The following is a 15182-nucleotide window of genomic DNA, read 5'->3' on the forward strand; positions in this document are numbered from 1 at the left end:
TGACCTCTCTAGAGGCCATATTTTTCATGGGATCTGTATGAAAATTGGTCTGAATGTTCATCTTGATGATATCTAGGTCAAGTTTGAAACAGGGTCATGTGCGGTCAAAAACTAGGTTAGTAGGTCTAAAAATAGAAAAACCTTGTGACCTCTCTAGAGGCCATACTTATGTATGGATCTCCATAAAAATTGGTCAGAACGTTCACCTTGATGATATCTAGTTCAAGTTTGAAACTGGGTCACGTGCCTTAAAAAACTAGGTCAGTAGGTCAAATAATAAAAAAAACCTTGTGACCTCTCTAGAGGCCATACTTTTCATGGGATCTGTATGAAAGTTGGTCAGAATGTTCATCTTGATGATATCTAGGTCAAGTTTGAAACTGGGTCAACTGCGGTCAAAAACTAGGTCAGTAGGTCTAAAATTATTTAAATCTGTTGACCTCTCTAGAGGCCATTTTTTTTAATGGATCTTCATGAAAATTGATCTGAATGTTCACCTTGATGATATCTAGGTCAGTTTCGAAACTGGGTCACGTGTGGTCAAAAACTAGGCCAGTAGGTATAAAAATAGAAAAACCTTGTGACCTCTCTAGAGGCCATATTTTTCTTGAGATCTTCATGAAAATTAGTGAAAATGTTCACCTTGATGATATCTAGGTCAAGTTCAAATCAGGCTCACGTACCTTCGAAAACTAGGTCAATAGGTCAAATAATAGAAAAACCTTGTGACCTCTCTAGAGACCATATTTTTCAATGGATCTTCATGAAAATTGGTCAGAATTTTTATCTTGATAATATCTAGGTCAAGTTCAAAACTGGGTCACATGAGCTCAAAAACTATGTCACTATGTCAAATAATAGAAAAAAGACGTCATACTCAAAACTGGGTCATGTAGGAAGAGGTGAGCGATTCAGGACCATCATGGTCCTCTTGTTTTAAAAGGAGGGGGTGTGTTAGTAAAATGAAAAAAAAATATTTAGCAGTTTTTAAGATATTTGCAAAACAGCAAATGACAGTAAGCTGTCTTGTTCAGTATAGTTGTGAGGGTTACTATAATTGCATACATTTTTCTCTGCAGTAAATATGGGAAAAATAGAAGTCCTATTTTGAAGTTATAGTACTAAGTTACTCATGATGACTTTAATAGAGGTCTGTTCAAAGTGAAAAAAAAGAAAAGTTGCAGTATGCATGCTCTCAGCAGCTGCTCCAGTTTAATCTAATAGAGGGAAAACTTAAACCAGGCAGGAGAAAGAAAAAAACAACTGGTCAGTTTTTTCTTCCTTGTTTGTGCACAAAAACTAGGGGTGATGTAAAAAGAACCAGGGTGGGTGGGGGGACCAACCATTCCTCGGGGAAGAAATCAACCGGTTGGTTTTTTCCTCGGGGGTGCGGGGGGGGGGGGGGGGGGTGGAACTGACTGGGGGAAAATCTGACCATTACACCAGTTTAATATCACTTAGAATGCTGTTCTGTGTTGATGTGAGGTGAAGGAGGGACAATGGACACCTGTTTTAATAATATTTTTTTAAACTTCAGTTTTTGTGGCAGAAATGTTAGGATACACTTGCTTCTAGTGATCACTCTCATTTGCAGCTCCAAGTTTAGATTAAATTGCATTATGACGTATTTATTCCTAATGATAAATACTCCCAAATGTGTTGTTATTGGTAAAAATAGGCCTATATGTCAGACAAGTTTGCTAATCAGCATGAATATTCTACCATGTGAACCAGTTCCCATATATTCCCTTAGTTAAGCCCTGGGTGGGCATTACATTTTGCAAAATGGGGGCTTTAAGGCCCTAAAAATGGGGTATTTAAATATAATATAAATGCAGCTTACAATGATCTATAGCTAGGATATTAACAATATAGCATTACTGCATTGCCAGTATTCACTTATGACCTACATTAACTTACAATATATAAACATGTTGTTTTTTTTTTAGCTCACCTGTCACAAAGTGACAAGGTGAGCTTTTGTGATCGTGCCTTGTCCGTCGTCCGTTGCCGTCCGTCCGTCCGTCCGTCTGTGTGCGTTCGTAAACTTTTGCTTGTGACCACTCTAGAGGTCACATTTTTCTTGGGATCTTTATGAAAGTTGGTCAGAATGTTCATCTTGATGATATCTAGGTCAAGTTCGAAACTTGGTCACGTGCCTTCAAAAACTAGGTCAGTAGGTCTAAAAATAGAAAAACCTTGTGACCTCTCTAGAGGCCATATTTTTCATAAGATCTTCATGAAAATTGGTCAGAATGTTCAACTTGATGATATCTAGGTCAAGTTCGAAACTGGGTCACGTGCCATCAAAAACTAGGACAGTAGGTCTAAAAATAGAAAAACCTTGTGACCTCTCTAGAGGCCATATATTTTAAAAGGTCTTCATGAAAATTGGTCAGAACATTCATCTTGAATCTAGGTCAAGTTCGAAACTTGGTCACGTGCCTTCAAAAACTAGGTCAGTAGGTCAAATAATAGAAAAACCTTGTGACCTCTCTAAAGGCCATATTTTTCATGGGATCTGTATGAAAGTTGGTTTGAAAGTTCATCTTGATGATATCTAGGTCAAGTTCGAAACTGGGTCACGTGCGGTCAAAAACTAGGTCAGTAGGTCTAAAAATAGAAAAACCTTGTGACCTCTCTAGAGGCCATATATTTTACGAGATCTTCATGAAAATTGGTCAGAATGTTTATCTTGATGATATCTAGGTTAAGTTCAAAAGTGGGTCACATGCCAACAAAAACTAGGTCAGTGGGTCAAATAATAGAAAAACCTTGTGACCTCTCTTGAGGCCATATTTTTCATGGGATCTGTATGAAAATTAGTCTGAATGTTCACCTTGATGATATCTAGGTCAAGTTCGAAAGTGGGTCAAGTGCCCTCAAAAACTAGGTCAGTAGGTCAAATAATAGAAAAACCTTGTGACCTCTCTAAAGGCCATATTTTTCATGGGATCTATATGAAAATTGGTCTGAATGTTCATCTTGATGATATCTAGGTCATATTTGAAACTGGGTCACCTGCCATCAAAAACTAGGTCAGTAGGTCTAAAAATAGAAAAACCTTGTGACCTCTCTAGAGGCCATATATTTCACAAGATCTTCATGAAAATTGGTCAGAACGTTTATCTTGATGATATCTAGGTCAAGTTCGAAAGTGGATCACTTGCCGTCAAAAACTAGGTCAGTAGGTCAAATAATAGAAAAACCTTGTGACCTCTCTAGAGGCCATATTTTTCATGGGATCTGTATGAAAGTTAGTCTGAATGTTCATCTTGATGATTTCTAGGTCAAGTTCAAAAGTGGGTCACGTGCCCTCAAAAACTAGGTCAGTAGGTCAAATAATAGAAAAAACTTGTGACCTCTCTAAAGGCCATATTTTTCATGGGATCTGTATGAATATTGGTCTGAATGTTCTTCTTGATGATATCTAGGTCAAGTTCGAAACAGGGTCATGTGTGGTCAAAAACTAGGCCAGTAGGTCTAAAAATAGAATAACCTTGTGACCTCTCTAGAGGCCATACTTGTGAATGGATCTCCATAAAAATTGGTCAGAATGTTCACCTTGATGATATCTAGGTCAAGTTTGAAACTGGGTCACGTGCCTTAAAAATACTAGGTCAGTAGGTCAAATAATAAAAAAACCTTGTGACCTCTCTAGAGGCCATACTTTTTATGGGATCTGTATGAAAGTTGGTGTAAATGTTCATCTTGATGATATCTAGGTCAAGTTTGAAACTGGGTCAAAAACTAGGTCAGTAGGTCTAAAATTATTAAAATCTTTTGATCTCTCTAGAGGCCATATTTTTCAATGGATCTTCATGAAAATTAATCTAAATGTTCACCTTGATGATATCTAGGTCAGTTTTGAAACTGGGTCACGTGCGGTCAAAAACTAGGCCTGTAAGGTATAAAAATAGAAAAACCTTCTGACCTCTCTAGAGGCCATATATTTCATGAGATCTTCATGAAAATTAGTGAGAATGTTCACCTTGATGATATCTAGGTAAAGTTCAAAACAGGGTCATGTACCTTTGAAAACTAGGTCAATAGGTCAAATAATAGAAAAACCTTGTGACCTCTGTAGAGACCATATTTTTCAATGGATCTTCATGAACATTGGTCAGAATTTTTATCTTGATAATAGCTAGGTCAAATTCAAAACTGGGTCACATGAGCTCAAAAACTAGGTCACTATGTCAAATAATAGGAAAAACGACGTCATACTCAAAACTGGGTCATGTGGGAAGAGGTGAGCGATTCAGGACCATCATGGTCCTCTTGTTTTAAATAGTGTAGGTGCTTTTATTATGGGGAGGACATTAATTAGACAGTAAATGGTAGCTAACTTCCGTTTAGCCTTGTGAAAATATCTGATTTTACAGTAGCAGAACACAAATATAGAGCATGCTGCTGTTATATAAAACATATGACTTTGTACAGTAACTAAATAACCTTAATGAAATAATAATACACAAAATGTTTTTTCATTTTCGAAATTGTAATATTTTAGATAATTGCCTTTTATTTATTTGTTTCATTCGTCCACAGGAGGTAACTGCTAAATTTCTATTCACATAATGTGTAATGAATACTGTTTGATTTTTTTTAACTTAAAATTTGATGAGTGATGCTATGCTTGACTGTTGATCCGACTTTTATTTTCTGCGCATGAATTGCCTGAGAGCTGAATTGTTAATTTTTAATGAAATTCAATTACTGTAAACCTAGAATTGTTTTTGCGCTTTTTAAATTAGCGCCTTTCGCGGGTAGTTTATTTCCATGAAATTAAATAGCCGCGAAAAACTCTGTTCTAACAAAAACGCGAAAGATTCTAGCTTCAGCTTAAATAGATTGCTATAAAATGGTTCTGTGCTTACACATACCTGGATACTAATAATTCATATTCTAGTACCATAATTGTATAACATGAGTGCACAAATCCACATTATTTCAATTGATTTACAATTTACTTATTTATCAAGCAACAGCATTTTCAATATCGATCCGTAAGGCAAACAGGGGATAAAAACAAAAACAATATGCATCTATCGAACGACATATACATGCAATTTGCAGTCGGCAGCCAATACGATATATTAATTGTAAGTATTTCTGCTAAGTGTGGATTAATCACCTATTTAAATGGCAAACAAATGACAGTGTAATCACAGCAATTTACTGACTGCCAATAATTGGAGGTGTGAATAACCGTTGATATGGATGAAAAGGATTAGGGTGCATTTATAATTGAAGGGTACAATAAAACTGAATGTTTTCGAGAATACTATAAATGCAACTACGCAGTGATACTTACCTTATTATACTAAATATGTTCACTTGTGACTTCATATTCGCGGGATTCGCGATGGATATGATTCCGCGAAGATTTGTATCCGCGAAAATGTTCATGTTTTGAAAAACGCGAAATATAGTATCTGCGATCATTTCTAGGTTTACAGTAATTAATTGCACTTAAGTTTTAAAGCGATTCTATTTACAAACATTTTATTCAGTTGCTTATAATGCAGTTTGAATTGCACTTACAGTATGTATCACACTTGAAGGTGTATCACAGATGCATAATGTACCCATGCCACATCCCCATTTTTCTAAATCGTTTGTTAGGTAGACTCTATAATTATGTTCGTATTAATATTTGAAACAGTTAAAGAAGTTTTGAGTTTGTTTTCTTTCTATAGTTATATTTTGCAGCCCGTCGTTTATTTGACTGAAAAATTGTTGAAAAAGACGTTAAACCCGAATACACACACATATTTTGAAGCATCTTTTTCCATCTTTATAATACACGTTCCATAAAAAGACTTTTTCCAGTTGCTAAAAATTACCAAAATTCCCAATTTGTTACGTTTTTAGGCCATACCAAATTGATTAGTAGTTCTTAGGAAAATTTTCAAAAAAAATAGGAGCGAGCGAGCGAAATTTTTTTTTTTTTTTTTTTTCTCAATTTTGATTTTTTCAGAGGCGGGTTGCTTTTACATGGAGCGAGCGGGTATTTTTTTTTTTTTTTTGCAGTTATGATTATACATGAAGTTAACATTTCTTTAAGAATAACACAGAACTTAAACATTTACAGTGTGACTAAGACAGTAGATAGCTTTTCTGTATGTTTTAAAGACTACATGAATGGTTTTGCAAACAAATTCTTGCTAAAAATCATTGAATCACTTTGTTTTTATTTTGTATTTATAATTACTGAGGGACGAGTGTCTTATTTTTAATTTTGATTGTTCTACATTAATCTGAAGGCGTGCCCATTTAACGGCAGAGGATGAGGAATATTTAAGACAAAACAGGCACCCAAGTGGAATAACATATCTTCTGAAACCCAGTTAGATGGCTTCGACACATGAGCAACTTTGTGCCCCTAGTGAAACTCCAAACGGTAGAGGTGAGGGGAAAGTAATAAATCACTTGACCAATGAGACCAAACGGAGTTGGGCACACAAATGCTCTGACATTGCTCGAAATCTCAAATCCATTGGAATAATTTCTTAACAGATAAGCTTAGCTTAAGTTTTTGTGGTAGAGGTTCATTTCGTTACAATACGACAGAAATTATTTTTTATATCTACACAACTTATTTGAAAAGCTAAACATTTTTTAAAAATGAATATATGCATTTTGATAGAATATCTGACTGCCATACTAAAGAAGTTACGTTCAAAACGATTTGGGCCCGAGACAATTAATGTGATGGATCAGTCAGGATCTGTGAACAAACTTTTTTTTCAAGAAAGCACTGGCTTTGGCTCTAGATCTAAAATAGTTAACTAAACACACTGATAACAAATGGTTTGAAAACTTTATCTGAACAATATTTCTATGTTTAATCCAAATATTTTCAATTTGAATCCCCGTGGCCGTGCACGTCTACAAGTCGGGCTTTGTTCTTTTAACTGTATAATTTGAACAATCGTAGAACGTGCATACTTCATCACCTACCGGCACATCGAAGGTCATGTGTGGCACTAGCACAGACACTCCAGGTTTAAAACAAATGATGAACAACACCATAATTCCTGACTTTTTGAGTTTGTGTCATCAGCTACATGTATTACGAACGCATGGATTCCGATCAATATCACTTTGGCGCATTAAAACAGCGATAAAACCTGTTTTCCGTTATCATTCCGGACCGCGTAATCAGAAAAAAAAATATTTTTTTTCGGCGATTTTTATATACGTGCGGGCGGGTGAATTTTTTTTTTCTTTTTCTCGGGAATGAAATCATTTGTGCGGTAGTTCCGACGAACGACAAATCAATTTGGTATGGCCTTATGTCACAGAATTTTCCCAGCTGAATGTTTCTGTGACTAATATTTACATACTTAACATGTTTTTATGTCCCCAAAATTCCAAATCTGACTGGTGACTGACCCTCTCCCAAGATGGTTAAAAATGCAACTCTGTGGGGATGTGGCAAATTACTAAATGTGTGCATTGTGATGCAGATGCATTTGCAAGGGGTTTATCTGGACAAGACATGGAATTGTATTGTCACACTTAGCTCACTACCCTTACAGAAGCAAGCCTCTGTGGCGTACATGCTGCGTATTTGCTGTGTATATGCCGCGAACACAGTAGTACGCCAGAGGAGTACATTTTACATACACCGCATGCCGTGTACATGCCGCGTACTATTTCGAGGAGTACACAGCATGTACGCAGGAGGTCACTAGTACACTTCAAGTACGCAGCACAGACTCTGAAAATTTAAGGAGTACACTGCATGTACGCAGGAGGGACTTGTACAAGAAAATAGTACACTGCATGTACACCGCAGTTACTTTGAAATTTATGCAGTACACTTCATATACGCGGGAAAGACTTGTACAATTTCTTTTGGCATTTATACTTAGTTTTTTTTTTTATAAGTTAAAGTCTGAAGTACACTTCATGCAGGAAGGATTTGTACATTTTTTTTTTTTGGAAGCAAGAACTTGATTTCCGTGTAACTTTTATCTTAATAGCATAGAATAGTTCAGATTACCAGTATTCTGAACAATGAAAATTTGCCAAACTATTTGCAATGTTCATTTGTGAAGCTTACATCTTAGTGATTTCTGAGCTGCACCTTGCATGCAGTGTAAAAATATATTCTTTTTCATTTTGAATTAATCCTGAAGCTTTCTAACTTGGATAATTGAAAAGCCTTATTTGAACTTCGTTGCATTACATTTTGTAATACATGAAATAATTACCAAGATAATGCCTCAACAGCGCCCGAATCAGAAGAATTAATAACTCTCACTGTTATTTGAATACTCTTAAGCAAAACACCATTCTATCATGTTTTATAAAGGCTTTAATTCTCATTATGTTAACTCATTAAAGCCTCACCAAATTAAAAAGTTGTTCATCGGATTTGCCGCTCGTATATTTTCAGAACGTTTTTGGCTAATTGCGCTCGCCCCATTGGAAAAAATCAATCCAAAATTTTTTGGTGCGCTACTTTTTACGGACATAAAAGTGTATAAATGCTTATATAATTCCAGTCCTAGATTGTTCTCAGATGGATTTTAATCAAAATAAATACATACTACGCACACATCGTCTATAATAAATCATAACACTTATATTTAGTTGCATTAAAGTTGTTTCCCCTTGATGCAGTTATGCCATTTTCTTCAAATGTTTACCAAATTACATGCTACAAAAATAGATTTATTTCATTGAAAAGTGGATGGAGAAAAGCATACTAACTTATTTGATAACATCAATCTACATTATTTTGGTAAGGGTAAATACTTATTGATGCATGTCACTTATCTTTTTTCTTTTTTTTTTCTGTCCAAATGATCAGCATTTGCATACGAAAGTTGGTGGGGTAAGGAATTTACATTATTACAGCAGTTTCGCCACAAGAGTACACAGCATGTATGCAGCAGGAGTACACAGCATGTACGCCGCAGGACTCGGGCCAGGAGTACACAGCATGTACGCCGCAGGGGTAGTACACCGCAGGCTCATTTGAATGTGAAAAGTGTATGTGCCGCGTACATGCTGCGTACTATTTCCCGCATACTAAATTCCTCCAGCGTACATCCTGTGTACTATGTAGTCCACAGCATGTACGCAGCAAGTAGTACGCGGCAGAGCTCATTTGCATGTCAAAAGTGTACTACAAACGTACTATCGGTGTATGTGCGGTGTATATCCTGCGTACTATTGATTTCAGTACACATCATGTTCGCATCATATACGCTGTATGTACACAGCAAGAGTACGCAGCAGGCCTTTTTCTTCTGTAAGGGTATACAGTCTGACTGCTTTATGTCACAGACAGTCACTGTCTGTTCAACTCAACATTTCAGTTAATGGAATGAATAGCTGCTAAAGGAGGTTCACATTTTTGATGTTGTTGAAAGCTTAGCAGTTAATTTTTTATTTCTAACAAGCCAGCTACACACTACTGTGTTATGCAATGTTTAACTTACTCTGATCATGTAATATGTATTTGCTGTTTTGAGTCGGTGTGAGCACTCAGATCAGTTCAATGTTTCAAGTTACAGTGGTGATATTTAAAAAAATATATATAATGAATTAAAACATACAGTACAACCTCTGTAGAGTGAACACCAATGTTAAGATAGCTCTGCGCATTTGATAAACCGGAAGTGATGGTGTAACATCATTTATCCGGAAAATGTAAACTAAGGTCTGGATTTGGCATACGGAAATGAAAATAATTTTATGAATTAATGACAGCCTGTGAGTAAATTTATTAAAATGGCACTGTTACTATATTTCTAAAGTCAAAATATGATATGTAAACATATGAAACGTTAATTAATTCAAAATATTGTCTAAAATTTGGCGTGAAATATCCGGTTCACTTTAATCGTGATCAAATATCTCAAAAATATGCACATATATGGACCTATATATTTTATTTCACCACATTATAGGCCGTATGTTTATTTGCAACTGTGAGAAGTTTCATCAAAATCTGCATTGTTGAAAAATTTCTATTCATTAAAATGAGTTGAAAGTTATGATTTTCCCATTGACTCCCATTATGAAAAAAAATATCAAATCAGTCTAGCAAAAAACCAAGCACATGACCCTATCCTTTTTATTTGAATTTTCTAGGTATATTCTGAAGTTTTGAAAATTCTACATTAATTTTGTAGAAAAAAATTTGATCCAAATGTGCAGAACTACCTTAAGACTGAAATTGGTTTCTTGTGCAGTGATTGTTGCTCTTGAGGTTAATTTACTAAATTTTCTGTATACATTGTAATGTGAAAGAAGATATCTGCCTATAAGGAGGTATTTGCTTATAAGAGGTGATGTTTACAGTGTATTTCTTTTCATTTTATCGTAATTATATATCAAATGTTTTGTTTATTGACTGGAATATTTCAGTTGGACTCTATGCGGAAGCAGTCGGATTTCCACACAATGACAGATGCTACAACGACACAACTTCGAGGACAGGTCGAAACAAGGTATGTTTTGATTTAATTATATTATGATATAAGATAATACTGAAATTTTCAAATATGGTGTTTTATGTGAAGACAAACATGATGAAGTAAAATAAAGTCTGAAATATTTTTAAATTAAGGAATAAATCATTGCATATGGATAGAATATCCACAGTTTTGTAAAAGCAGCAAATTTGAATATAAAAATTGTGCATTTTGCAAGCAGAAGATGTTGGTGGTGGTCTCTTTGGCTTAATAGTTAAGGTTGCTGACGTCCAGTAACTTGCCAGCTTGTGGTTCAAACCCTAGCTTAGGTTGCTGAGAATCCCTTTATGTGCAGCAGAGGAAGTCATCCATCTGGCTTATAGAAGTTTGGTGGTTCTACCCAGGTGCCAGTCTCTGCCTGAAATAATTCCTGGAGGGGCACTGGGATCATCCTACACTAGAAAAGCTTGAAGGTTGCCATATATGACTGAGGATTGTGTAGATGTGACTGAAAGCTCAACAAAACAAACAAACAAAAATACATAGACAAACATTGTTTGTTTTCTTTTTGCTTTTTCAGACTTTCCGAATTAAGAGACGTTCTGATGGATCTACGAGGTAAACATGAAACAGAACAAGCGGAGCGGAGAAACCTGGAGAAAATGATGCAAACCAAGTATGGAAACTTTTTTAAAAGTATTATCAAATTTACAGTAGTTTTTCTGGGAAAATGTGTACTGTCTGGAAATTCAGTGGTGATTTGGTAATCTGTAGAATCTTGCACCACATTACCAATGTTTAAAAAAGTATATTGATGTCCATAATGTTGCAGATTTCTTTTTAATTTTCAGAAGTATTGCAAATTTATAATGCTGGTACACTGATCAAGTGTTTTGCAAAAAAAAAATTTGATCTGCATAAAGATTACTTAACTAGGGAGCTGTATTTTCTAAATTAATGCTGTATACAGCTGGATCACTTCAGATTGAAACCAGTGTTTGTTTTAGTGGCTATATTCCTTTGACTACATTGAACAGTGTTCTAAATATTCTAGAGTAGTCCTCTTGATGTTGTCAAAGGAATAAATTAGGACACTGTTCTGCTCTGGTACTGGGCCACAGGAACCAAGCCCTGCTTTCCTTTCATGCATATATTTATCGCATGACCTTTCTGTCTACACCAGGTTTTATTTAGGACAGTCAGAAAATGTAAACATTCAAGAACACTACATTTCCTCACTCCATTGACTAAGAAGTTTGCGGAGACAAAAAAATATGGCCTGATTGTCTATAATCTGTTTTATATTTTCTTTCACTACTGCCCACCCAGTAAATTGGTTAATTAAAACACAATGCTTTTAATTGAGAGGTTGCAAATTTGGTCCCTAGGTGCAGTATGATTATATTCTTTCTGAGGATTTGTGGAATAAACAGTGTGTTTAAAGTCACTCATCCTCCATCTCTACATCAATGTCTTGTTGACATTGTATTTGCAAAGAAAATGTAATGTAGACGAAGTACTATGTACAAGTCTTAATAAAGTATCTGTTCAGACTTCTCTGAAATTTGTCACTTATTTGTGGAGAACAGATAAGTACTGATACAGAATCCAGGAAAACTGATAATGTTAATGCACAATCACAACATAACTGAAATACTGTTGAAAACAGCATTAGACAGATGCTTTTAGCCTTTAGCCTGCTGGCAGCAAATATTTCTGCCTTTGCGACCAATGCAGACCAAGATCAGCCTGCACATCCATGCAGGCTGATCATGGTCTGTCTGCACTGTTCGCTATTCAGTCAGTAAATTTTCAACAAACAGCCCTTTGAATAATAAATGGTATTGCCCAAATTGAATGATGGACCATTCCATTTTAGAAATTTAGCAGGCTAACGTTTAATACAGTTTCAGTATCTTATAAATGTCCTTAATATTTTTTAAAGGATCAACGAACTAAATACTGCAATCAGTGAACAGGTACGGAAAAGAGAAGAAAACATGCATACAGTTGATATGGTCCTTCGTGAGAAAGAACATGCCCAACAGGCAGAGCGACTTCAACTGAATGCTAAAGTAACCGACACGGTGGAGGATGTCAACAAACGGTTATTGTCAAAGGAAATGAAGATTCGGGAGGACATACAGACGAAATATTTGCAACTTGAGAAGGTACTTACAAAAATCTTCTCTTTCATTGACACATGATCAAATTTGTGGCATGCCTTATTATTTGAAAAGAAATGTACAAATTCCATAAATTAAAATGTTATTTCCACAAAATATTTGATATGAAGTGACTGTGTAACAGCAATATCATATATAAGAGAACACAACAAAAATAACAATGGAAGGACAGTGAGTGATGATCTAGTGGTTTAGTTGTTGAGTGCTCAGCCTGGAGATCATTGAGCCTCTTGAACATCTTACATGACACCAGTACTGATGTTTCCAGGAAAACACACAATAGTAATCAAGATGAACTTCAAGGTTTTATCCAAGTCCAGCTAAAATAAATTAGTGTAAACCGATATTCTTGGAAACAGAACTCCAAAAATATTTCTGATCTTCCAAGAACATACATTATTAAGACTTAGTGTACTGGTTATTTATATTTTTAGCTCACCTGTCACGAAGTGACAAGGTGAGCTATTGGGACCGCTTGATGTCCGTCGTGTGTAGTGTGTTGTGCGTAGTCCGTCGTCCATTGTGTGTCAACAATTTCTAAAAAAATCTTCTTCTTGAAAACCACTGGGCAGAATTACACCAAACTTCACAGGAATGATCCTTGGTTGGCCCCCTTTCAAAATTTTTCAAAGAATTTAATTCCATGCAGAACTCAGGTTGCCATGACAACCGAAAGGAAAAACTTTAAAAATCTTCTTGTCCAAAACCACAGGGCCTAGGGCTTTGATATCTGGTGTGTAGCATCATCTGGTGGTCCTCTACCAAAATTGTTCAGATTATCCCCCTAGGGTCAAATATGGCCCCGTCCGAGGTGTCACATTGTTTATATAGACTTATATAGGGAAAACTTTGAAAATCTTCTTGTACAAAACCACATGGCCTAGGGCTTTGATATTTGGTATGTAGCATCATCTAGTGGTCCTCTACCAAGATTATTCAAATTATCCCCCTAGGGTCAAATATGGCCCAGCCCCGGGGGTCCCAAGTTTTACATAGACTTATATAGGGAAAAAAGTTTAAAAATCTTCTTGTCTGAAACCACAACACTTAGACTTTTGATATTTGGTTTGTAGCATTGTCTTATGGTCCTCGACCAAAATTGTTCAAATTGTACCCCTTTGGTGAAAAGAGGCCCTGCCCTGGGGGTCCAAAGTTTTATTTAGACTTATATAGGAAAAAGCTTTAAAAATCTTCTTGTCTGAAACCATATGACCTAGGCTTTTGATATTTGGTATGATGAATTGTCTAGTAGTCCTCTACCAAAAGTGTTCAATTTATGCACCTGGGGTTACAAGAGGCCCCGCCCTGGGTTCACTTAGTTATCATGTGAGTTATATAGGAAAAATACTTAAAAAATCATCTGATCCTATTTCCAAGACTGTTTAATTATAATTACCTGATGACCCCAAGTAATATGATGTCACTTGACTGTGACCTTGACCTACTGACCTACTTTCTTGTTTTTTTAAGATACAGCCTTGAAATTTTGATGACATACACAGTTTTGCACACAAATCGTAAAACTGAATTTCATTGACCATGAATGTGACTGACTGACTTTCTTAATATTTTATCATCAGTTTGACATTTGAAACATGTAGCTCATATTACTCAGGTGAGCGATCCAGGGTCATCATGACCCTCTTGTTTGTATGAATGAAGCATTACACAGTATAATTAAAAATACAGTTGTTGTTGTTTTTTATATAAATTTTATTAATTGGAAAAAGAACAACTTTTACATTACTGCTATTTATTTTAAATAAATGAGTTCAGAGATGCTGTTAGCAAGAAAATTCAAATATATTTCATGTACAGCTCAAATTTAATAGTAGTAATATACAGAGAGAAATATATATAGGATTCAGTTATAAAACAGAGCAAGTGAACACCAGATGCAATATATTTACTAGATATTTTTATTTTACATGTCTAGCAAACAGAATTTTTATTCATGTTGTGTCTTCTCAATGTTTTTATCAGAATTTTACCCACTGTAGTCATATACCCGTGAAAGATATATTTGATAAATTTCACTGTGAAATTAATTACCAAATTGATATATTTCACCCAAGTTTATTAATAATTCTCTTTAAAACACATATTAATAAATGATTTATATATTTACATCCATTACCATATTGCTATATTACCATTATGGTAATGAATGGTCCCTAAAGAGTAGAAATGGAAATAAAAAACAGAATCAATACCAAGGTTATAGTAACAAAACAAATATAAACAAATTATTAAGCTGAAATATATTACTACAAATCTATTAAATAATATAATGTATGATCTTTATAAATCATTCAGCAGTGATGTTTTTTTACCACGTTATACATTTTTCAAAATCATTTATTATTCATCCAGTTCTTCATTCCTCATTTTTGTGAACAAACCAACCAGACTTTTAATTTTGAAGTGTAACATTTGTTTTAATTTTCTCAATAAAACTTGTATTTTTATGTCCCCCAGAAGGCGTAATTATAGTGTTTGCACTACCCACCATCACACTTTCTTATGTACTCAAGTCCTATTTTTTTCATCCAGTTTA

The 15182-nt window shown here is 35.1% G+C and overlaps 1 protein-coding gene across 11 annotated transcripts in view; it reads left to right on the forward strand.

The window, feature by feature from the left end:
- LOC128555273 (coiled-coil domain-containing protein 154-like) overlaps window positions 1–15182 on the forward strand; it is a 91380-nt gene that overhangs the window by 22738 nt on the left and 53460 nt on the right. For 10 of the 11 annotated variants that reach the window (XM_053537181.1, XM_053537177.1, XM_053537176.1 and 7 more), the window contains 3 exons: window positions 10391–10475; window positions 11020–11115; window positions 12385–12610. In XM_053537181.1, coding sequence (XP_053393156.1) covers window positions 10391–10475; window positions 11020–11115; window positions 12385–12610 — 407 coding nt within the window. The remainder of the gene's footprint in view (window positions 1–10390; window positions 10476–11019; window positions 11116–12384; window positions 12611–15182) is intronic. The other variant, XM_053537178.1, reaches the window with a different exon arrangement.

The sequence above is a fragment of the Mercenaria mercenaria genome, chromosome 2, assembly GCF_021730395.1.
Source record: "Mercenaria mercenaria strain notata chromosome 2, MADL_Memer_1, whole genome shotgun sequence".
NCBI lineage: Eukaryota > Metazoa > Mollusca > Bivalvia > Venerida > Veneridae > Mercenaria > Mercenaria mercenaria.